The sequence below is a fragment of the Pantherophis guttatus genome, chromosome 2 (genome assembly GCF_059756535.1).
Source record: "Pantherophis guttatus breed Tessera chromosome 2, ASM5975653v1, whole genome shotgun sequence".
Taxonomy (NCBI): domain Eukaryota; kingdom Metazoa; phylum Chordata; class Lepidosauria; order Squamata; family Colubridae; genus Pantherophis; species Pantherophis guttatus.
In genome coordinates this window covers 173,429,052-173,455,156 of record NC_142064.1, presented here as the reverse complement: position 1 = coordinate 173,455,156, position 26,105 = coordinate 173,429,052, and the positions used below count along the sequence as shown (strand labels likewise).

The following is a 26,105-nucleotide window of genomic DNA, read 5'->3' as shown; positions in this document are numbered from 1 at the left end:
AGCATGACCATTAGTGTAAACTTGGGCGAGTGATACTGAATTCTGACAACACAACTTTCCTTTTACTTTATTTTTTTCCCATGGCTTTATTTAAAGGCTTTGTTCTTTTTAAATATGCTTAAGTGAAATATCTGCTAAATATATGAAGTATATGAATTTGTTTGAAAGCCACTTTGCAGCAGTGGTTAAATGCATCCAGCTAGAATCTAGGAGACTGTGAGTTCTAGTCTTGCTTTAGGCATGAAAACCAGGTGGGTGAGTTTGGTCAATCACTCTGTTTCAACCCCAGGAAGAATCCATGGACGAATCACTTCTGAAAACGTTGCCAAGAAAAGTGCAGAGATTTGTCCAGACAACTGCCAGGAATCAAGACTGATTCAAAGGTGCACATACATGCACGGACGTGCGCGCGCGCACACACACACACACACACACAATTACATAGCAGAGTAGGCAATATTTTCCCCCAGAAAATTCCTTACCAATTCTTGCTTATATCTTTTGCAATTTTAAGGGGGGATAAGCAGGGGTGAAATCCAGCAGGTTCTGACAGGTTCTGGATAACCGGTAGCGGAAATTTTGAGCAATTCAGAGAACTGGCAGTGAAAATTTGGAGTAGTTCAGAGAACTGGCAAATACCATCTCTGGCGGGCCCCAGAGCGGGGTGGTAATGGAGATTTTGCAATATCCTTCCCCTGAAGTGGAGTGGGAATGGAGTTTTTGCAGTATCCTTCCCCTGCCACGCTCACCAAGCCACGCCCACCAAGCCACACCACATCCACCAAGCCACGCCTATAGACCCGCTAGTAAAAATATTTGGATTTCATCACTGAGGATAAATTAGCAATTCTTGACTGGTGGGCAGTGGGCAGTGATCTCACATTGGGAGCTTCAGAACATGAAGGGATTTTGGATCCAGTTTGCCCTGGATTCTGCCCAAATTCTGAATTCACCCAATTAATGGACCTGGGAGTTAGGATTGTTTCTTTAGAAACAGAGATATTCAGAATGCTTATTTTTTTCCCCATTTATCCCCATTTGCCATTGAAGGGAATGTCTTTATTCAGTATACTGCAGTTTTTCATTTCTTTTATATCGTCAGCATCCTTTGTACAGTATTTATTTTAGAACCAATATTTTTCTCTTGCCTTCCAAGATAGAAAGCTTTTTTTCAGAATAGTCACTCATAAGCAAAGATTGGCCAATTTAATATTTGAAATCTCCAAAAGTGGATTATTTGCATCCTAGAATCTTAAAGGGGTTTCATTTCAGGATGCCTTTTCGTGATCTTTGAAAAATCATTGAGGACAGTTGTAGAGCCAGAGGATTGGAAGAGGACAAATGTTGTTCCTCGCTATCGTAATTCATGCCTTCATCACCTGCAGTGAACTCTACATGGGTCAGCATTTAAGACCATCTAGAAGCTATAATTGGTTCAAACTGCAGCCACTTGCTTGTTAGTGGCACACATCATCAGGAATATTTTACAAGGCCCTGCATTAATTTCTAAAAGGCTTCTGGGTGCAGTTCAAGTTGTTGGTTCAGACTTATAAATTCCTATATGATTTGACACTTAGATACCTCCAAGGCTGCATTCTCCAGCCTGAATTGAACTGACCAACTCATTCGTTCAGGAAAAACTGCTGGTAGTGCACCATTTCCATGAGGGGGATTGAAGCATGGAAGGCCTGTTTTTTTGGAACAGCATCGCCATCCCAGTTAAGATCTGCCTGTCCCCTGGTGTGCTTTTGGAAAATGCTGAAAATTAAACTCATAGCCTGAATAGATGTCCTTTGGTTTATTTTATTTTATTATTTTTACTTGCTTCGGGCTTTGTTTGGTTGGAATATTGTTATTTATTTATGGATACCTTATTTGTATTATATGGACATTTTTGATGTATTGTTGTTGTTGTTGTTGTTGTTGTTGTTTTTTATTGGCCAAGTGTGATTGGACACACAAGGAATTTGTCTTGGTGCATATGCTCTCAGTGTACATAAAAGAAAAGATATGTTCATCAAAAATTATAAGGTACAACACTTAATGATAGTCATAGGGTACAAATAAGCAATCAGGGAGCAATATCAATATAAATCGTAAGGATACAAGCAACAAAGTTACAGTCATACAGTCATAAGTGGAAGGAGATGGGTGGTGGGAATGATGAGAAGATTAATAGTAGTGCAGACTTAGTAAATAGTTAAGCACCAAGAGTCCTCAAATAGAGCGGGTTACAAGTTGAATGAATGAGAGGGGAAAAAAGAGGATCCAAATAATTACAGACTGGTTAGAGGGAACGGGCAAAAGTGTAGAACAGTTTTTAAAGCAGATTTTTAATATAGGCCAGATTGTACTGCCATGAGCTAGATACAGACTGATTGAACAATCATACTCAACAAGTGTAGTCATGTAGTCAAGCTAGGAGAATGTGTGGAGCACCATATTGTGAAGCTCTGTCTTAGGCTCTATACCAGGGGTGTCAAACTCAAGGGGTGCTTAGATCTGGCCTGCAGCAGTGGTGTGTTGCTACCAGTTTGCCCTGGATTGGGAGAACCGGTACCGGCAGCAGGAGGCTCGGCCCACCTGCCTGGATGCTTCTGTGCATGCGCAGAAGCTTCTTCACATGCGAAGTGTTGCGCGCACACGAGCAAACCGGTAGCAAACTAAATTGAAACCCAGTACTGGCCTGCATGGCCACCCCTGGAAACAGCGAAGGACCAGTCTGCAGTGCCCCTGCTAGCGAAAAGGCAGTCCTCCCAAGCTCTGTTTTTGCTTGCAGAGGGTTGCAGGAGGCTGTCACGGCTGAAAATGGAGCTCGGGAGCCCGTTTTCACTGGCAGAGTGCTCGGGCCAACACAGGCACCCCTGACCTGAGTGAAGTTGAACTGGCCATGTCCTCCCTGGCAATGCCCTCCACCCTGGCCTCCACAGGTCAAACACAATCCTGATGCGGCCCTCAATGAAATCGAGTTTGGCATCCCTGCTCTATACTCTTTGACTTATTTGTAAGTGACTTGGAGGAGAAATTAGTAAATATAAATTTTATATTTGGACGACCCAAAGACAGAGAAACAACAAACACTTTAAAAGATGGTATCAAATCAGAAGGCTCTTGACAAGTTGGAGGACAAACCTGCAAGATACATTTCAACAGGGACAAATGTAAAGTGTTTCATTGGAGTAAGAAAAATGAAAAGCATGAGTATAGGAATGAAAGAAGCCATACTGTGCAACAGTACATGCAAATGGCTTAGGCCCGGGATATTTGGCGGACCATCTGCAGACAGCAACAGCTTCCCATCACCTGGTGCGCTCTCACAGGGAGGGCCTACTCAGGGTGCCGTCGGCCAGACAATGTCAGCTGGCGACCCCCAGGGAGAGAGCTTTCTCTGTGGGTACACCCACCCTTTGGAACCAACTCCCTATGGAGCTCCGGGTGGCCCCCGACCTTCGCTCCTTCCGCTGTGGGCTGAAAACGTGGCTATTTCACCTAGCTGCCCTAGACTGATGGGTTTTTTAATAGAATTTAATGGGATTTTATTGGATTTTTTTGTCAATTTTATTATGGACTTTGTTTTTAACGGTCTGTTTGTTTTTGTTTACTGTTGTGAGCCGCCTTGAGTCTTGTGGAGATAGGGCAGCATATAAATCCAATTAAATTAAATAAATAAATAAATAAATAAAAAGAAACTGAGTGTCTTGGTGAATCAACATGAACATGATCATCTCTGTTCTACATAGGTTCAGACAACATCTAGAATATTGTGTCCAGTTTTGGGTGTTGCAATTTAGGAAGGGCATTGGCAAATTAAAGTGTGTTCAAAGGAGGGGCATCCAAAATGATGAGGAGCCTGGAAGGGAAATTTTATAAGGAACATTAGGCAGTATGCTTAATTTGGAGAAAAGAAGACTGCAGGGAAATATGATAGCTGTCTTCAAGTATCTGAAGGACTGTCATGTAGAACGCTGGGCAGAATTGCTTAGAGTATTTCAGAAGATAGGACAAAAGCTATTTACATGACAACAATGTAGATATTGATTGGCTGTAAGAAAGGACTTCAAAATAGGAAGAGTTGTTCAACAGGGTATCGGACGGTCTTGGGACCCTCCTCTGTTGGAATTATTTAAAGAGAGGCTGGATGGCCATCTGTTGGAGATGCTGTGGCAGTGCAGTCCTGCGCTGGACAGGAGCTTAGACTAGGGGATCTCCATGCTACATCTCAATCCTTACACTGTACGATTCGAGAAATGTAAAGCACTTCCAAATCCGGCATAGACAATAAAACAATAAAAATTCTAAAAAATCTCTGTCTAAAAACAGAGTGCCAGTTTGGTGTGGGGGTCAAGATACCAGGCTACAAACCAGGAGACTGTGACTTCTGTTTCCTCCTTAGGCATCAAGCCAGTTGGGTGATCTTGGGCCAATCATTCTCTCTCAGTCCTAGGAAGGAGGAAATGGCAAACCATTTCTGGAATCTTGCCAAGAAAACTGCAAAGATTTCTCCAGGGAGTCACCAAGAGTCAACACTGACTTCAAGGAACCAAAAACAACAAAAATAACAACTAAAAATAGAATTGTTTGCTCTATTGCTGCATTTTAATTCCTGTGATATGCATTTTCCCACCCAGTTATAGTTTGTGAACTTGGCTTCCAGTGTCTTTTCCCATTATTATTATTCTCTAATAACTCCAGTTCTGTTCTTTCTCGTACTTTGATTGGTTTATGGATAGTAGATCTGGCCTCCATTTTACAATTGTGATGCAGTAGGATTCACTTCCCAGATAGTGTTCCATCCTTCTCAATACCACTTCCCTTTTTGCTATTAATAGTATACTCATGTTGTTTTCCCCATTCAACAATCTTGAAGTGTCTGACTATATGAAGAAATGGGATAATTCAAAGTATAACGTCAGCAATTGCAAAACTCAAAGGGTTAGCAAACAATACATCAGAAATTATTTTCAAGATACTGTACTTGTATTCTGATGCCTATAGGCCTTGTTTGAAAGTTTTCCTAAGCAACGTAATCTGATTTTCTCTTTAAAACTATGGTTTTTGTTAGAATTCTAATGGTGAAAGGAGCCATCTGAGCAGTTGCACAGTTCACATTATATATCCGTGATGGCAAACCTATGGCACGCATGCTAGAGATGGCACACAGAGCTCTTGCTGTGGGCACGTGCGCCGCCACCAGCTTCTCTTCCGGGTTCTGTTGCGCGCATGCGTGCTGGACAGTTGGTCCGACACGGTGGCCAGCTGCTGTCTTCCAGGTTCTGGCATTCACATGCGCACCAGCCAGCTGCTCTTCCGGGTTCCGGGCGCAAGTGTGCTCCGGCTTCGGCACTCAGTGCCGAAAAGGTTATATACAATCAAAAAACTTTATTTAAATAGCCAGTTTTTAGCTTTGATGTATATTTTTTTTTCTATGTGCAAAATTTCTTCTGCCTAAAGAACACTTCCTCAGAGAGAGAAAGAGCTTCCCAACACTTGCACAGTTCTTGGTGAGAAACAGATGTGCACCTCATTATAGATTTAAGAAAATTGTCTATTGCTTAATTTTGACTTGGCTATCACCAGTAACAATTTTGTTACTGTGTTCAATTCTTCTTTCCCCAAAAGGTTTTTAGTAATCTTGACCTATATCCTAAACTTGCAGTCAGATGTATTGTAGTCTTTCTCTGAACTGCGCTCCCCAAATCTCACGTTTCGGCTCTTCGAATGAAGCATTCAGAGATGAGGGACATAGTGGGTGGATTTTCCAAATAGAATGCTGTAACCACCTGACTCGATACTGACTGATGGGGCTGTGCAGGCCTTAGAAGCACCGCTGCCCTAACCTTGTCCAACTTATTTTACAGGTAAACTGAGTTTCTGTGAAAGCAGGTGGTGCCTTTTTGGTCCCAATAGGCCTAAGCTGATAGCGGCTCCAGTTGCTTTGGCAGCCGACAGCCCCTGGGAGTCCCCCTCCAACCTCTCTTGCCTGTTGCATCAGCCTTTTGAGGAGAGCAGGTGGCAGGAGCTAACGAAGTGGGAAATAAGGAGACCGCAATTCTTAGTTCTCCTTCTGGACCTCCATTCTGCTAAGATCCGAATTATTTAGCAATAGTCTATGAGGAGACTGCTTCCTTGAAATGTCAGATTGTATGTGGAAGGATAGGTTGGGGAATTTTTTTTTTTCTTTAAATCATATACAGATTTTAAAATTTGGCTGGATACATTTGGGGATCAGATAATAATGTTCATTATTACCTGATCCCCAAATGTACCAGATCAAATTTGCTCATCCGTACTCCCCCTTCCCCACTTTTCCCCATTTTGTGCTTGTTTTTAAGATGTAGTAAGTTCAATATTTTTTTATAGTACATTTCTTATCGTACATTTCTTATATTGGGCCGGATGGGCCTATTATCCAACAGCAGGGGAGGAACTAACTGAATTGTATTTTGCCCCTATAAGACAATATCCAAGTCTAAACAGTACTGCTATACAGGAGTTATGCATCTTCTTCAGGACTTGTACAAATACATGTTTGATCTTGACTGGAAAGAAACATAGCTCAAGCATCTATGTGCGTGCATAGATTTCTGGACAAGCATTAGATACTAAACTTCAATATTTGAATTTTATTTGAATTTGCTTGAGATGTTCTGTGTTGAGATCTGCCTCTCAGACTGTAGCCAGCCACTACAGTAGTCGGCCTATAATCTTCCCCTCTTTAAGTGTATTTTTTTTTTATTTCTGGCAAGTTTTCAATGGATCAGTTCTGTTGTGGGATGAGTGGAGGACTTCCTATATGTACATTAGGATAGACATTTTGTTTTATTTGAGATTAGCACCTGCATCTGAAGCTTTGAATAATGGGTGCAGTGTTGTTGTTTTTTTTTAAAGTTCTGGAAAGCAAGTGCAATTAAAAGTGTCAGTCAGTTCCATCTAGTGGCTTCCCTTAAAACTGCATTATGTCTCTGCCTTAATAATATTTCCTCATTTCCTTTCTCTTGCAGGTGCAATAATCGGACACAGTGTGTAGTGGTGGCTGGCTCAGATGCTTTTCCGGACCCTTGCCCTGGCACCTACAAGTATTTGGAGGTCCAATACGACTGTGTCCCCTACAGTGAGTTCATTTCATATTGTATTATGATGCATCATCTTGTTTCTGTTCTTGATCCAAATGAGATCCCCGCCTGACCCAGGGAGGAGAGATTCCACAGGCTGGCACACCCATCTACCGGCACAGAGCAGGGGATCTACTTAGGAAAAATACTACTTAGCACTGAAACAAGAAACAAGTCTTGACTATAGTGCCTCTTGTGTCAGGGGATTTCAATGGCTAAAATAATAATAGAGTTCAACCAATTCCCAAGTTCTAAGAATGGGATTGAATATAATGCATTAGTTCTGGAAAGCTGGGCAAGAGGAATCCTAATTGTTCCATTGTCAACTCACCTTGTGTTGGATGATCACTGTTTTCATTTCTCCACCTTTTCTTGCCAACCAGTAATTTGTATCCTTGGGTGCCAAGTACGTGACCGGGCCCAAAGGTCTAGTTTTAAATTTGGGGGATAATATTTTTGAGCAAAAAGTTAATCTTTTAAGATGATTTTGGATGAATGTTGAATACCGGTTCCTTTTTATATTATTACCCGATCCCTCCATCACCTTTGAGCATTTAGAGCTAAATATTGCCAGCATTGGTCTTTTCCAGGATCATATTTCCGTCCGCATCCCCTGAAGCCAAATTTAAGAAAAATAAAAATTCATCACAGAACAGGCCTTCAGGGAAAAATGTTCCCCCATATAAAGCCATCCATGACTGCATATGGAAGGTGCAGGGGTTTGAAATACATGCTCCTAACATGCGCTGTATGTTTCTGATTGTTGTAGGTTTGTTTTTGTACATACATATGGATCTATAGCATTTGGCTAACCCTTATGTGAGTGTCCATCTAAAAGATATACCCATACTCTATCTTATCTATATCTATATAGACATATGGATATACATACATACATATTCATGCTTCATATTATATATATATATATATATATATATATATATATATATATATATATATATATATATATATATATATATATATATATATATACACATTGCATCCATGCATATATGGACTGTATGCCCATATGGATGGTGCAGTGAGGTATATAGCTATCTCCATGTTGGTGTGCATGCACATGACTCTCTGTATGTACACACATGCATGTCTCAATGTTTCGGTGTGTGCTTGGAGGTGGTTTTGTATGCTTTGTATTAGAGCTAAATCATCTGGGTGGTGGGAGGTGGGAACTTGTTTTGAACGTAGCCATGGCAGCAGGACGAAGGGTACTGCCTCTTCCCAGAGGAGAGGCAAATGGAAAATGACTCTGCCACATGGCTGTCCTCAGGCGCTGAGGTTAAAGTTTTTGCACACACACCACATGCTTTGAATGCTGCTAAGCTCAACTGGGTGTATGGCCATTTGGGTATATGTACAGTTCGGTTTTGAGTGCCTGTATGAGAGCCCACATGGTGTGAGTGTTATATCAGTGGCCTTATAAGTATGTCTATGCATATTTATTGAATGTGGCCATGTATGCGCTTGTACCATCATCCAGACTAAGATACTTAAGATGAAACTTGACAGCTGTTCTCTTTCTTGGAAAAAGAGGAAATCAAGGTAGGCATCCCTTAAAAAATTAAGATAATTCAATTATTTTTCTCAAAAAGGATGTGTGATTTTTAAAAAAGAACACTCACAAGTTTGCTAATAAATTGAGCTTAAGGAGAATTTGATTTTCTGGCTTGTGAGATAATTGTGAAAACTGGAAATAGGACAGTTTTCTGTTACAAGCTGCCCCTGCCTCCTGGAACCCATCTTTTTTCATTTCTAATGAATAGTTGCAGGGGTGGGGGTGGTATAACTGCCACTCCCTGAACTAGTTTCTCAACACTAGGACTTGCTGAGGAATCTGAATTAAAACTGGATCCTGTAACGTTATGGCGGTCGATCAAGGAAGAAACTTTTTATTTCAGAGTCGCTTCACAGAGCCTGACTTAAACCTATTTCTGTTTGTATCATGGATCCTGATCAAGCCTAGTAAGTCTCACCTGGCAAGCCTGATAAGAGCTACTGAATTGCCAGCTTGGGATGTCCTTCCTCCCTGGGTCAGCAACTGATACACCCTCTCCTTTCCTGTTCTGTTATTTGGGGTGTGTGGAGAGGTTGGCTCTTCCTTGCTTCATACCTTACCCACTCTCCACTGGGGCTTGGGTCCATGTGGGAGGGATAAATCATTCAGGGTGTATCCCCCTCCCTCCATGCTAATACCCCTTTGGTTTCTCCTCACAGATGAAATGGAGTGATGCAAGGCAGACGTGGCCTCTTAACTTCTTAACATTCATTCCTGCCCCTTTTCCTTCCAGCTACCTGATGGTGCCGAAACAAATCAATCAACGCTCATCTCAGGGTGTAACCAGTCCTGACCCCTCAGAGTTAACAGCACTGAGAATACACCAAACCAGCAAAGGGAACTAAATTATTGGTTTATAAAAAGGGGAGAGAAGATGCAGATGGTATTGTGGTAGGAAAGCAGGATGGGTGGATGTGCCAAGGAGCATAGCTGTAGAAATAACTGTCTTCTCAGCACAGGTGACCTCAGGGCCTGGAAATGACCCACTGCAACCATTTGCATACATCACAGTTTATATATTATTCATATAAGTAATATTTACATATAAGTACATTTGCCAACTCATTTGTTTAGTTTTACACATTTTTTATCTGTTCAATCAAATCCAGTTCTCGGAGAGCCCCTGGACAAATCTCTGCAGTTTTCTAGGCAAAGAATTTCAGAAGTAGTTTGCCATTGCCTCCTTCTCTCAGGGGCTGAGAGAAAATGATGGCGCTAGCTGGCTTTGTGCCTAAATGGGGGCTAGAACTCAGAGATTCCTGAGGCCTTAACTACTGTACCAAGCTGGCCCTCAGTTTTACACATAGTCCTATGCATATTACATACATGCATATTTCTATAATTTAAAATGTTTGTATGCATACATTATGTGTACTGTATGTGTTCATACACATATGCACACAAACTTCCTTACATTTTTCAATCTCATGCAAAAAGGCATATTTTTTAATATATGTAGTATAGTGTACATATAGAGGTATGTACTTTGTGGATGCAGACAAAGACAGCCATGTAGATCTATTGGTACAGTTCATGTTTATTTATGAATTCCATACCAAGTTATACTTATCACGAAAATGCACTGGCTAATTTACTTATATATTTTTCCCATGAAGACTTTACATAGCATTGTTTAGGCATTCATCCACCAAGTTTTTGAAATTATGGATAAGCAAGTTAGCATGAACTCTTCCATGATCCCCTTTTCCCCCCTTTTTTCTCACATTCTGGACTTGGCATGGAGAGATGTTGACTTAGGCTAAATCAAAGGTTTCTATAAAAATCATTTAATGAATGAGTCCATCTCAAGCTAAAATATCCACACACAGATCTAGAGTGGACATCAACAACTTCCAAGCCACTGTTTATGAAGCCAAGGATATAGTATGGCTAAGTGAAGCCATTATTCCTTCTTTTAAAAATACCTTGTGGTCACATTGGGCTTTCTGTAGAAACAGAATTCAGTTCCTGCTCTTGTTACACCTCATCCTGTCTCTGTGTTTCTGTTATTCTCTGCTAGTTGCTCTATCCTGTTTATTTAAACAGGGGAAAGCTTGATCCAATGCTGTTTCTGTTGGGCTCAGGACTGGGGCAGGTGATGGGAGGGGAAAAGCAAGAAACTGGAGTTGTGGCGGGGAGAGATGGGTCACAGAGCGAGAGCAGAGATGAGAGGGGCCTCTGTTGTCAGATCCTTTTGCTTCTTTCTTTGCAGCTCCTTCCACTCTAACCATACACCAATCTTCCTTCCTCAGGGGCCAGTCTGTCATGTGGAAAAATAAAACCATTTAATGTATCCTATTTTTTGGTTTTGATTTTTTAAGTGGATTTTTATTATGGTGTCAATATTTTTTTAAAAACACAACCTCCCTCTTCCCTACCTTCTTTCAGCTTCCTCCCAGCTATCCCTTCTCTTCTTTCACTTCACTTTTTTCTGCCGCTTGCTTCCTTTGCTTTTTCATAGACCAGGGGTACTTAGTTCCTCTCTGCTTGAGGAATCTTTCAAATGATGGGATGTGGATATTTAAGCACCTTGTGATGCCACCACTCGCCCAGGAAAGTAGCTTGTTTGAACAGTATCTGGATTCTCTCCTATAAATGATTGAAAGGGTTGAGGAGTTGCCAAACAAGACTTGTTAAAACTAGGCAAAGAACAGGAAGTTGCAGGGAATTGAGCCAGAAAGAGTATTCAAGGTTCCACGTTTTTGGTAATTTAAACATTCATATCCACATTGAGCAGATTTAGATTAGATGAAAAGCTTCATATGGTCAACACCTTTGCAGAAGACTATCCAGATTTCTAAGGTGAATGTATGATGTAGTTTTCAACAGGTTCTTTATTCATCATTTGTGAGAGCTTATTTCCTCTTAATTTGGCTATTTGTATAAATAATCTAATTTATTAGTTAAGCTTAGGCCAGGAGATATGTCCGAGCCCTTGTTCAATCACAAATTCCTTGGATGGTTGATATCAACAACTGTCTTGTTCTTGTGGGGATAGATGGAGGAGAGGCCTCCTAAAGTAATGTCAGCTCTTGGAGAAAAGGTGTGTTTTTGTGGCCACCTGAAAAAAAACCTGACTTTATTGTGGAGTGGAGAAGCCATCATTTGCCCTAAAGGAGAGCAGCCTACATCGAAGAACTGGACCCAAGGTGAAGCAGGAGTGCCCTTCACTAGGGAAATGTACTGCTCACAAGCCCTGTGAAGTCACAGCATTTCACAGTATTGCAAAAGAAAATACCAGTTTTCCTGCAATTTCACCTACACTGTATTTGAGCAAGAAATAAATTGGTTCATCTCTCCAACGCTGCCAGCATGATAGGATTGGAGAGATCCAGAGCTGCTTTCAGAGCAGTACAGAATTCTTATGAGGTGCAGCAGGAATCAAAATACGTGAGGAGGAGGAATTGGGAGGCGTAATTCCAGAGAGTATTAAAAACAAATTTTGAGCCTGAATTCAGACAATCTTATTGTGTAATTTCACACAGTATGTTCCTGCTTTCTTAACACTATGTCACATGTGTCTCCAATTTTGGTTGTAAAAAAACCGAAGAGATACTGCTTATCTAAAATGTACCTGTCTACATTTTTCAATCTATTTATAAACAGAGTTTGGAAATTTTAAAGCACACACACACAAATCAACAAAACTTGTTTGCTGAAGGCAAAAATAGGATAGGTATACACATCAAGAAATGAAATTCCTTTTAGACTGCCTTTAGCTGTCTGCCAAAACAAATAAAATCATATTATCTGTTTCATTTGAAGTCAGCTCCATAGCCCAGAAGTGGCTACATTCAGGCTTGTGAGTTCTATTTAATGTTTCTTTTCTAGAATCACAGGAGTAAAACTAAGGCTTTATACATACATGGAATTAAAAATGAAGGCATCTCTAGGCACAAACCTGGGGATCTGGATTCAATATCTGAATGAACTAAATGCTGAGTTATTTCATATGAAACTCCATTCTTGCCAGTTCCAAGGTTTTTATTATTATTACTATTTCAGTAACAGATTTAGGCAGAAGAAAATCTTACAGTTGTAACTATTTTTAAACAATTGGAAGACATTGCAAATGTACAGCAAATCACTTTTAAGGTCTACCAGTAAATATAAATTTTGTTTCTGTTTTTCCTTGCCCTAAATAATGTAATCATTATGTCTAAACCCCCCCTCCCAAATGTTTGTAAAATGTTTAATAAGGATGCAGTATATGTCTTGAAAGATCCTTCTCTGTTGTTTGGAAAAATAAGTTCTGAAGGTTTATGGGGTGGGGTGTTAAAGTCATGAAATCTGACTCAATATATGTCTGAAAGGTAGAAAATAAAAATATGTAGTCATTCTAACTGTGCTGTGAGTGAATGGTTTAGATCAGGGGTGTCAAACTTCCATTGTCGCATTGTCATCACGTGACATATCATGACTTTTTCCCCCTTCGCTAAAAGGCATGGGCGTGGCCAGCATGTGATGCATCTGGCCCATGGGCCGCAAGTTTGACACCCCTGATTTAGATTGAACTCAAAATTTTTAAAAAGTTAATTATCAGTATTATTAGAAAAATTATTTTGGCTCAGTTTGTTAGCAGAGGTCAGAAAATAATACTTACACTGTTCCATTAGATTTAGAGGAGCATGTTTAATTTTTGGCATCACTTTCAAAAAAGACTGAGAAAAAAAGAGATAATAAAGAATTGAAAGGAAGTATGCTCAAATTGCTTATTAGTGTTCTAAAACAGGTGACGATGAAATGGACTTTTAAGTGGCTTCAGCTACTTCGATAATTCCATAGAATGTCAAATAATAGTTGCAGTGGCCAATGAGAGTAGGACTAAAAGCAGTAGATTTATGGTGTGGTACAATAGAAGTACTGGGATATTCTTGTAGTAACAAGAGCAGCTAACAAAGGAACTAATTGCTGAAATAAACAATAGCGTAGGTACAAAGTGACTAGATATATGAGAAAAGTTTTAGGACTTGCTGCAGAGTCCATGTTTCTTTAAAGAGCTCTGGCTTGATTTATTTTAATAGAACAAGTCTTCATCATTCTATTTTTTTCTTCATTGATTCTCTGCTCACATCTATGTGTTGGCAAAATTGGAGGCCCTTGCTTGCTGTCTCTGTAGCTGCAATCTACTTGTCCTTATTTATGAGCACTTGCAGATGCAGTCTCCTTTTATCCTGACCTTCTTCACTCAGACTATTTCTTCTAGGCTTCCGATGTTCCAATTCCACTTCTGACTAGGGAGCTAGTAGTGCGTAATTCTTGGAAAACCCTGGGAAGTGGTTCTCATAGGTCAATTTTGGGACCCAATTAGCCTGAAATGTCCTTTGCCAATGGAGGTGACAAATAGTGTAGAAGTTTGCGACTGATTATGCAATTGTCATTTTACCTGAGACTCCATTACACTTTGCCCTTGAGAGGAGAGAAAATCTGAACCTTATATTAGCATCTTACATTCTTTTGTGAGAACTTAAGAGCTCCTTTTAATACCACAATGCTATGCATGGTTTTTAACATATAAAATGTATAAGTGGTTTTATATATATATATATATATATGGATCAGAAATACCTTCTTTCCCCTCCACACACACACTTTTGACTGGTTTGATAATCCAGAACTGAAATCTCCTTTTTAAAGTTGATTCCAGCAACAAAATTAGATGTCTAGGCATATTTTCTCTTACAAAAATCTGCAGTGTTAGCCAAGTGCCAGTCAATTGTTGTTTGACTTCCTAAAAGGGTTGTCTTTTACTTTTGGAGACCCTCTGTTCCATAGGCTTAGTACCATCTAATTTTAAACTCATCTGAGTGACAGTTTCTTGGTGTTTCAAGATCCTGCTGGCTTCAGCTGTCCTATCATCATTCCTTATATTCTTGTTTACATACATATATTCACACAATTTAGATTCATTCCTTTATATATATATATACATATATATATACATATATATATATATATATATATATATATATATATATATATATATATATATATATATATATATATATATATATAAGAAACTTGTATTTATTAGCTCATAAATAATGAATAATAGATAATAATCTAATAAGCATTCTGATAAATTATGGGATGAAATTCTAATTTTCTGAATTACAACACTTGTTGGCAATCCACTATATTATGTGGAGCCCTGGTGGGGTAATGGTTAGAATGCAGTACTGCAGGCTAACTCTGCCCACTGGCAGAAATTCGATCCTGACCAGCTCAAGGTTGACTCAGCCTTCCATCCTTTTGAGGTCAGTAAAATGAGGATCCAGATTGTTGGGGGGAATATGCTGACTCTGTAAACTGCTTAGAAAATGCTGTGAAGCACTATGAAGCAGTATATAAGTCTAAATGCTTTTGCTATTATTCTTTCTTCTATCCAAATTCTGTGTAAGTAATCAGTAAATCAGATGTCATGTACTGCATATGCTGATTCTGACCATTAGCATTTTTTAGCAATTCAGAGAGTTGTTAACATCCACTTAACTCCCATCTTCTGTAATACGCTATCAATGGTCATATAAGTTAGGGTTATTAGTTCTTACAGAGGATATCAGACTGGTAAAGTCTGATCCAGAGTCTCACTTGAAAAATAAAAATATCCTATCTGTTAATGTTAAATTTTTAATATATGCTAAAGGCACTGAAAAGTTAAGATTAACCCTTCCAAATTAATCCCTCCAAAAGATAATTTGGAGAATTATAGAGACAGAACTTGAAGATACTAAGAAGTTATAATTAATCTTATTCTATAACTTTTGCCAAGCCATCTGGGACCATACAGTGTTCCATGAAGTTATGGATTGTGAAATGTAAAGTCTCCTTTAATTTCTGATGACTTAATGGGCATGTCCATATAGTTGCCCTGGCAACCCATGAAAATGGTTTCCCATTACCTTCTTCTGGGGATATTTTTTTTAACCTCTCATTCTAGTCTGTGCCTTGAGCATGTCCTAGTAGACTCCCTGGATAAATACTAGCATGACCTGCATTTGCTTAGCAAAATTTCCATTGTGTTCCTGTGTATCTATATCTTTATACCATTTGCTTATGCCAAATTCGTTAATTTTGTGGAAGTGCTCTTTATGCATTTTTCTGCAAAGTTCACCTCCAGTAATCTTCGATATTTCTTTTTACTTAAATTTTATTCTTTATTGATAGTAGACTATATAAAGCAGAAAGATCTAATTTAGCACTGTTCCATATTGTGGGCAGACAGGTATTTCCATAAAGGTCACAGTTAAAATATTAAAAGAAAGAGCAAAGAAACCTTAGAGATAAATTTATTCTGAATGTGGAAATTCCAATTAGATATCATGATTAGTAGATAATTGGGACAAATTTTCTATGAATTTGTGTTGTCCAGTCTTGCCTTGGCCACACTATAGAGCTACCCTTTATTTACACTCTGAACTGCAGCTTAAATTAGACTCAGGTTGTCATTGGGCTCAGATCACGAGTTGGTGTGATTGCTACTGTATACCATAATTTATACAGAGTTCAGAAAGGATTCAGCTTCATTCAAACCACAGCTGTCCTTATAACAGTATATCCTTGTTTTTGTTTCCTGCTTCTTATAAAAATTCCATCAGAGAGTAAAGACAGGCTACTTCTGACATTTCCTTCTTATATATCTGCTTAATATTATCCTGTGTAACATTGATGTTACAATATCTGTAGATTACTCTACAGATTATTCAGACATCACCACTCCAATGTATGTTGCTTTAGATCTGGTTTTGGGACAATAAATGTATCTAAAGAAATGAGGCCTGACAGACCTTAACTTATATATTTTGTTAGGTTAAACTAATTAATAGAAAACCATATACTGACTATAATATTAACAATATACCCTGTTTCTCCCAAAATAAGACATCCCCTGATGATAAGCCCAATCGAGCTTTTGAGTGCATGGCAATAAGGCGAAGCACTTATTTCAGAGTTCAAAAAAATATAAGACAGGGTATTGTTTTCGGGGAAAAACGGTAATATAAATGCAACATTATAATTATGACAATAAAACATGCCTGGAAAATTATGTTATAAACTGATCAACTCGGGAAAATTGGTCCATATTTCTTGAAAATCTGAATTGTTGAATACATTGTTTTTTACCAGTTGAATTGTTTTTTGTATGTGTGTTTGTTGTTTTCTTCAACAAGAAACAAGAAAATGCATACATATATGCGTTTGCATATGTATATATTTCATTCAGTTGTGTCCTATTCTTGGAGACTGCAGCTTTCTTGGGAAGGGTTTTTTGAAGTATTTTGCCATTGCCTCTTTTCTAGGGCTGAGAGAAAGTGAGTGGCCCAAGGTCACCTAGCTGGCTTTGATAGTAGAACTCCCAGATTCCCAATGCCTATATTACTACCTTCTAAATTATTCACCTGCCATCTATCATATCTCTTCTATTTGAGGTCAGTCCTAGGAATCTCCCATTTGTCCATTGAAGATTGGGTATTACTTATGGAGAGTCTCTAAGCCCTTTATCAGAAACACCTGGCATGAGCATTGGAATGTCTAGTAATTAGTATTGTTAAATTTTGAACCTGAACCTGTGATTTTATATTTTAATCTAGATATGAAGTTGAGAAACTGTAGCTGAATGGCAGAATGCCTTCATAAAGCCCTAGATTGAAGGGTGGATCTTCGTTAAATGTTTTCAGAGCTACTTCCAAGTTAGCAGAACATTAATTAGACTCTGCAAAAAGTTGCACTTCAACATCTACAAAACTGCAGAAAGTCATGTATTTATTTATAGCTAAGTTTAGATGCTGCCCCCTCCAAGAGCTCCCAGCAACTTACAAAAGTACACATTTAACAGATGATTCTAAATGGTTTCTAAACTTGTAAAACAAGGGTTAAATTCAGAAGTTTAAAATTACTCAAAAAGTTATAGATGAAAGCCAGTTTAATGCAGACATTAAGGAATCAGGCAAAAACTGTTTAAATCTTGTCCTGCCTTATGCATGAAGCTAGCTGGGTGAACATGGAGCAGACCCCTCTCTCATCCCTAGGAAGGAGGCAATTCTGAAATCTTGCCAAGAGAACTGCAGTTAACAGGAGTCAACATTGACTTGAAAGCACCAAAAGATAGAAGGGTTTTAAGCCCCTTCCTCAGGACTAATAGGAATGGTGACTGCAATATATTCCATTGTATGACCTCTTAGGCAAAACAAATTTGCTGTTGATGTATTTGTGGTGAGACCCATAAAAAAAACTGCCCCATAGAGTCTGCCTCTCATTTTAAGGATTGACAGGCAGTCTGTTTGGCCCTATGCCATGAGGAAGAGGGATAGGAACAATACTAACGGGTAGAAATATATACTGATTTATAGTTTACAGAAGAATAGTTCTGGTTGAATTTAGAGTAGGCGAACTGGTAGTGCATGTCTGTGGTCAGGTTGGGTATGTGTTCCATAGACATTAAGTAAAGATTTGGGGGATTTTTTTTTCTTTTCAAAGTCTTACTCTTTCCCTTTTTCATATTTCTGCTTACCCTTTCTCTCTCCCCAATTCTGCTCTTTTCTCCTGCAAATGCTTTCCACCCAGCAGTCCCCTTTTGTGTTTTGCTCTTTTGTTGTCCTTCCTGGTTAGTTTTGATTTCTGATTTTCCTTTTGAGGGGCAATGTCGCTGGCACCAAAAGTTTAAGGGAGGGTGGGGAGGACCCTGCACACCTCAAACTGTTCAGATGCTGTCAGGAGGGGGAGACCCAGGGGAGACCTCCCCCAGCAAACCCCACACGCTCTCTGCCTTGATGTGACTCCAAAGCGGGAGGGGCTGGTGTTTGTTGGGCTGGCGGGAAGATTGGGGAGGGTGGGAGATGGACAGTTGAAGAAAAAAAATGGTTACTTTAGGGTGGGGGGCAGAAACAAAAGGAATTTAATCTCTTTTCTCTTTTTTTTCCTTCTTGCACCTTTTTTTTCAATATATTTTTTCTTCTCTCCCTTCGATGCATAAAGTAGAAGTGGAACAGAAAGGTAAACAACAACATTACCACTGACCCCACCCCTAACCCAGCACCTTGTTTTTTTTCTCTGTGGCCATATTTAATGTGACCTTCCTTTCCCTCTTCTCCCTGCCCCTTCTTCTCCTAACCTCCCACCTGCCCTCCCCTTGGCTTCCCTTCCTCTTCTTTCTTTGGTCTCACTAATTCCAATTGGCATCCTCTTTAGAAACAAATCTGCCAATCACTAAACAGCCACTCAGCAAATAAAGGAGGTAAAGCCATCATCTAACAACAGCCCTGCCAAACGTTCCATGTTTCCGTGCTCACATGTGGAGGGGAAGCACCATGAATGCTTGGGCGATGCCTGTCCTTCTCTGGTTTTGCTTCCTTCAGGGGAAATACACTTTTCCAAATCGTTCTTGCCTGCGTCTTTTATCATTCAACTGATTTTCTCTGCTCCTTTCTTCATGTTTCCATGGCAACCAACTGGGTACCTTGGCCTACCTCAACCACTTTTCTTTCTTTCTTTCTTTCTTTCTTTCTTTCTTTCTTTCTTTCTTTCTTTTTCTTTCTTTCTCTTTCTTTCTTTCTTTCTTTCTTTCTTTCTTAAAATGCTTACAATTTTTTGAAATTACAAAAGAACAATACGTGTTTTTTGTTTTTATTTAATCCTCCTGCTTTTATTTCAATTTGGACATTTCCAAATACTTCTTCCAGGGCTTCCTGTGTATTTTTTAAAAAGTCTTTACATGCATACATTGATCATTGTTACCATTATGGAAGCTATTTGGTTTTAGACATTCAACAAGATCCCAGAAGATATGCATACCTTTTGATCCTATATTCAGCAAAAGTAGATGCCCTGCAATCAATGGGGCCTTTTTTTCCTTCTCCCAAGCTACATGTTCAGCCTCAAAGTGTTCTCTTGAAATGATAGGGTGGGGTTTTTTTTTATCCACTATTGGGTGTAATAGGGATATTCTTTTGAGCTTACACATTGGAGCCTTCCCCCAACTTCCAGAAGTGTGGATTGATAGTTCCCTGACCATGGCGACTGCAGATGATGAGAACTGTGGTTTAGACAGGATGCCACCAGTTGGGGAAGTCTACAATTGATAGTATACTTCCTAAGGAATAGATGCTCATGCTAAGTGGCATCATCCTAAGCAAGGATAAACTCAGCCTTTGCCATGCTCTGGCAAGCAAAGTGAATCGTGTGGCTAAAGCTGAGCATTAATGACTTCATTTGTAATCCATCCTTCAGTGGAAATTTCACTCAAAGTTTGTACAGTTCTTTGATCAGAATTCCCAAGCTGTATCTCAAATTGAGTTTACTTTCCTTGCGAATATACTCAGAGTTGACTTGAAAAGCCTTTTTCTCTTTTTGGTGAGCTCTACCTATCAAGATGACATGGAAATTAGATAAGCCCAAAGTAAGAATATGCATGCAGTCAATTATTCTGATATAGTAACCACTTCAATGTGGGCATTTTTAATTTTTGTACATCTTTCTTTCTTTCTTTCTTTCTTTCTTTCTTTCTTTCTTTCTTTCTTTCTTTCTTTCTTTCTCTCTCTCTCTCTCTCTCTCTCTTTCTCTCTTTTTCTTTCTTTCTTTCCTTCCTTCTTTCCTTCCTTCCTTCTTTCCTTCCTTTCTTTTTTCTTAATTCCTGATCAAATCCTGGGTGATTTTGTGTTTTTTAAAAAATTCTTTTCCATTTCTGCTTTTTTTTTTAATTTAAAGAAAGCTGCAGTCATGATCATTGGCTCTGTCTGTTATTGGGGGAAGATGGGGATGGTGCATGAAGGAAGGGGATCACTAAATGTGTCATATTGGCTAGATTTATTAACCTAATGTAAGAATCTGAAATCACAATTGCAATGAGCCTCTTTGAACAAGAGACAAGCTATCAAGTTAGATCTAGGAATTCAACCAATTAATTGCAAGATAGTACAACTAAAAAGCCAGGCTTGATTCTACCCAAACCATGTCTTTCTTTTCTCCCCCTCTCCCCTCTCTTTCTCTCTGTTTAGTTCTAAAAGCACGTTTTTTCCCCCCACTACATTGGTTTGGAATTTTTCCCCAAGTTTGGGGATGGAGGCATATACTTATACTTTTCTTTTCCACAGGTTTCCATGGTTTTTGGATGTGGTTTTTCACTGATGGTTTCCTTCTCTGTTTCTGACATCTTCTCCCCCAACCCCAGAACACAGTTGCCCCCATCCCGAATTAGAAGGCTGAGTCGGCACTACCCCATCCATGAGGGATCGGAACCAGTTAACGCTTTGTGCTGCCCCTCCCTCTCCAGCGCTTCATTCTTTAATGGTGTGTTTCTCCTCCCTGTGCCAGGAGTCATCCATCCCACCCCACCAACCCAGATGGGAAACTGGGCTGAACTGAACCTGTGAAGGTCCAGGAAACGCTTCGGGGCAAGGTTGCCAAGCAAGTGTTCAGAGCAGGGAGGCAAGATTAGAGTCCTGAAATTCTTTGCCTCTTGCCCACCTCTTCCCTGTCCCCATCCTATCCCATCTCAGGTTCCTTAGCTTCAAAATGGGGGACAAGAAACTGAAAATGGCAGAGATGTTCAAGTAAAACAAACCACCGTTCAGGTCAAATTATATTGCAGCCGACATCTCCAGTCTGATGGGTGAAAATAAAAAACGGAGGCAGCACATTCACTTGCAGGTAGTCCTCAACCTACGACCGCAACTGAACTCAAAATTTCTGTTTCTAAGCAAAACAGTTGTTAAGTGAGTTGCACATTCCATTTTATACCTTTTTTGCCATAGTTGTTAAGAAAATTACTGCAGTTGTTAAAGTTAGTAACACGGTTGTTAAGTGGATCTGGCTTCCCCAATGACTATGCTTGTCAGAAAATTGCAAAGGATGATCACATGATCCCGAGACATTGCAACTGTCATAAATACATGCCAGTTGCCAAGCATCCAAATTTTGATCACATGATCATGGGGATGCTGCAATAGACATACGTATGAAAAACGGTCATAAGTCATTTATTCAGTGCCGTTGTAACTTTAGTCACTAAATGAATGATTGCAAGTTGAAGACCACCTGAAGATACCTACATAACCAGAGGCATATAGACAGTTTTACATTAAGTACAATATAGTTGGATGCGTTTGAGTGTGTGTTTGTCTGAATGTTTTGCATATATGTAAAAATACACATGTGCAAACAAATATCTTACACAAATGCACAAGAAACACAAACCATAAGCTTCATTAAATTGGAAGTATACTTTTAAATATGATCCAGCTGTTCTTATAAAGCATCAATAGATATAAGGATGTTCATCCATCTCCGTGAGTGCTCTATAGAAAAGCATCAAACTGTAAATCATGACATTCGTAGTAGTTCCTGGTCTTGAGACTCCTCTTTATCTTCAAGTTTGTAGTGTCCTTACTTGGGTTTAGCTGCATGTTTTGAAGAAGCAGGATCAGAGAATGGCTCCAGGCAATCTGCCCATTTCCAACCCTATAATTGATAGCCTTATTTGAAAGAAAGGAAAAACACAACGTTCAATGCATGACAGAATAGTGACACAATATTTAGATAGTTACATGTAGACCAGCCAACCATTCCTAGCTTGGTTCAGAACAACGGCAAATGAAGTTTAGCACATCTGGATACTGTTGAATTAGATAAGGCTGGTTAGGAATTGCTAGGCTAAAGGCAGCTTTCCTTTGAATTATCACTTAGAAGGAAACTCTATAGACAAGGTTATTCATAAAGTTCCATTAATAAGTACCAAGAGGATTTCAAGTGCTGGTCTAGTCAATAGACATGACATTTGGAGCTCACAGGTTCAGACTCTGGCTTTTCACCTATGACTTCTTTTCCAATTATGAACTATTTCCCTGACACATGACCATCATTTTGCAGGGAAAGTTGGTTGGATTTGGGCATGATATAACATGGGTCCCTGGCCACATGATTTCTTTTATCTTCTGGGGATGTAAGTGGGGGAGGAAATTCTCCAGCTTGGGAAATCCAACATGGCCCTTCCCAATAATAAACAAAGAAACAATTTCCTTACCAAAAGAGAAAAGTCCATAGTAAATATTAGAGGAAATTATCATGATCAGTGAGTGATAACTTTAACAAGTCCTACACCTTGCTATGGAATCCCCTCTATGGCTAACATTCATTTCTAGACTTATTTTACAACAGGAGCAATGTAGGCAGTTATTTTTTACATTATGCTCCAGGGTTTTGGTGGGGTTTTTTTTCCTGACATGAATGCCAAAAAAAATCAATAATATTTCTGGGAATAAAAGTGATCTTTGTTTGAAACATATAAAAAGTGTTTTGTGGAATATAGGTATCATCAATATGAAAGTAAAAATTGTGTTCAGCCAAACTGATGCAACACCGACATGGTCCTGAGAACTAAGTCTTGAAACCCATGTCATTAAATGCAAAACCTCGAAATTGTCATAATTTACACTTTTGTGAGTCTTGAATAAGTTTGCTCTTGACTTTAGAGGGACTCACTATGACAAAGTTTGAAAATCATGGATTAGACAGAGATAGATAGCTAATACGAGGAACATCATGCAGTGCTATAAAATCCAACTGCTTCCCATTAAGCGGTTCTTGTCTGGTGATTCACAACAGAAAACACTACAGGGATCTTTAACAGACCTTGTCATTAACATCTAGGCTAGTTGGCTTCTCTCCTCCTTGACTCATTGCCATACAGTGGTAAACCCATTTGTCACTTTGCATTTCCACTGCACTATAGATCAAATAATAGCTCTTTCGTTGCATGCAAGAAGACTAAGTAGATGATCTTCAAACACCTGGTAGACAATAAAGGAGACAAAATAAGTTATTTTTCTTCGTAATTAAAAGTGAATAGGCAAATTGCAAGTGGTCTTCCTTGGCCTGCTATATCAATGCAATCTTTGCACGAGCCGCTTAGAGAATTTAAAAAGTTAAAATGTATATACACTGTGGATCTCTAGCTGGCACATTATAGCTGTAATATGAAATGTAACTTCTAAATAACCATTATCTCTCTCAGCCTGGTTCCTTGAGAACTATTTCCAGTTCTCAAGGAAAGAATGATGTTTACTAGTTAGGTTTATAGTAGCCAGCATCCTTATTTTTCACAGGGGATGGACAACATGTGGGCCGTATGTGGCTACTCCAACCTCATTTTTCCTTCCCTTAGAGCCCCCAAGGTCATAACACTGAATTTCATCAGCGTTTTTTTTACAGTAGGGGAAGGGGCAAAATAGATACGTTGACCCTCCAGGGGAAAAAATAACACCTTTATTGGGCATTAAAAGACATCGTCAACTCTAATAAAGCCTGTTTCTTTCATTCTTCAAAATCAGGCTGAACATTTCTGGTGTCATCACAGTGTTATTGGTCATAGTCCTTGCAGCCTTCATAGACAAAATAATAATAAAAGTATGGTCCCTAAATCAGAAAAGTCCTGGCTCAGCCCTCTTCTAAATTCATTATTACTCACTGTGAATACCTCTTTTCCATTCCATGTACTAGTTCTCCAAATAAGCTCAGGAGGCAGAATTTGCCAGCAGCTAGAATGGCAGAATATTTATTAATCAGAATTATTTATTATTTACTAAGGATGCAGCACAACATCACCATGGAGACCCAAACACCGTGAATAAGAGTGAACTCACCAGGTTGCTGACTCAGCCCTGCTTGCTCCCTCTGGAGTTAACCAGAGATTGTGACCATTGAAAACAACAGTCCATCACACTCTTAAGCTCATATCTTAAGATCCCGTTGATTTTGAGGAAATTCAAAATCCTGTTGATTTTGAGGAAATTTAAACTTTTTAAACTATGGCATAGTGTGTGCTCAGAATCCCAACCTAATCTCCTTTATGCAAAAATGGATATGAAATGCATTTCTGTCCATTTGCACTGAAGCTCTGCCTGAGTCTGGAAAATCAGGGGAGGGGTATTTGTCAATATTTATGAGAGCTGGCATTGACAAAAATGCTATTTTCCTCCTTGACTGATGCCAGTCTCCTTCCTGGATTATTTGCCAATCATTTCTAAGGCTGTTGGTGTATCTCATCTACTTCCAAGTGTGTGGTGGTATGGTTTGATGTGGAATCTAAGTTATGCCCAACTCCAATAAGACTTGCTATATCTGGAGTGTTGTGGCATTTCATAGCAACTGTGCAGGTATAATAATGGGAGAGCAGAGAATTCACTACTGTATCCACAAAAACTATTGCGAGACATTTTAGGGCTGCTATAACAAAGTCCAAATGCCATCAAGACTGTAGAGTGCGAAAAAAACCTTTTACAGTGGAAACTATAAGCTAGCACCCAGCAGTAACTGGGTTGCTGACAATCCAGTTTCCCCTAGCCGTGTACTAATATGTCAATACTTGTACACCAGAGCAATATAGTTCTGGGTCTTCTTAATGAAAACATCTTACAGCCTTTAAGCCCTACAATTTGCATTTGATTTGACTGCTCCAATGTCTTCTCTATAGCTGCTTAGTAACACTGTGCTATAATGGACAGGTGAATTCTCTGCTGCGATCCTGCTCTCCTCACTCCACTCCACCCCTCCTTCCACCACTAAATGCTTTTCTTTCCTCCCAGCCTTGCTCCAGCTAACCAGAGGCAGATACTTGCAGAATGCTGGCCTGTTTTTGTCTTCCTTTCAAACTTTTTCCTCCTGGCTTTTCCCAAGACTGCGGGCGGCCAATCGGGGTGTGGGTGAAAGGGAGGGGCTTCCTTTCCCCCCTGCCCAGCCTCCTTTTTCCCCCCACTGTCACTTCACTCCTCCACCTCCTGCCATGTGCACTAGCCTCATGTCCTTTGCTGCTTCGAATCAAACCTGGCTGATAAGTTGCTCGAATGGCGCCCAGGATATGGGAAGCAGAAGCTTTGGGTAATTGCATCCTTCTGCTATGATTCTGTAAGCTCTTATTTCCAGAAGGGAGACAGTCCCTGTGCTAATCTGCAGCTCTCTGTCCCCAGGGTTTAAAAGTAGTCTGTTTCAGAGGAAGAGGAAACACCCTGTCTTTTATATTCAGTGGGCTTCTAAGCAGCCAAGCTTTGGATTATTTTGTGCTTGTTTTTCTTTTCCCATTGCCCATTCAATAATGTTTAATAATGGTAGAATATTTCAGGCTGGCAGGCCCTCATTCTTTTTCCATTAGAAGGCATTTCCTCAGAACTGTTTGGAAGACAGTGATAAGATGTAGAAGAACATTTCTTGGAGGGCGTGAGATAAAAGAGTCTGAAGCAATGGAAGTTTGAAACCTGGGCTCCTAATTTCTGCTTCTAAATGCATGATTACTTTCTGTTTTAGGAACTGCACTGAGCTAACTTGCAGCTCTGATATTCTAGCTAATTACTGCAACCCCAAGGAAAAGAAAGACCACTAATAATTGCCTTTGTAGATGCAGAAATGGGTCCAGTTTCTTTCTGCCTCAT

General features: G+C 39.5%; 1 protein-coding gene and 1 long non-coding RNA gene across 11 annotated transcripts in view; one reads left to right on the top strand and one right to left on the bottom strand.

The window, feature by feature from the left end:
• The window catches only part of ADGRL1 (adhesion G protein-coupled receptor L1), a 142,699-nt gene that overhangs the window by 85,817 nt on the left and 30,777 nt on the right, over positions 1-26,105 (top strand). For 4 of the 10 annotated variants that reach the window (XM_034407239.3, XM_034407223.3, XM_034407258.3 and 1 more), the window contains exons 4-5: positions 7,002-7,111; positions 18,664-18,681. In XM_034407239.3, the coding sequence (XP_034263130.1) occupies positions 7,002-7,111; positions 18,664-18,681 (128 nt within the window). Of the gene's footprint in view, positions 1-7,001; positions 7,112-18,663; positions 18,682-18,876; positions 18,923-18,958; positions 20,504-26,105 lie in introns of those variants that run through there. The other 6 variants (XM_087887318.1, XM_034407234.3, XM_087887322.1 and 3 more) reach the window with 4 other exon arrangements.
• Positions 20,379-24,213, bottom strand: LOC117659176 (uncharacterized). The gene is made up of 3 exons (XR_004589395.3): positions 24,149-24,213; positions 23,314-23,471; positions 20,379-22,157 (listed from the first exon to the last, which is right to left on the bottom strand). It is a non-coding gene; the product is annotated as an uncharacterized LOC117659176 (long non-coding RNA).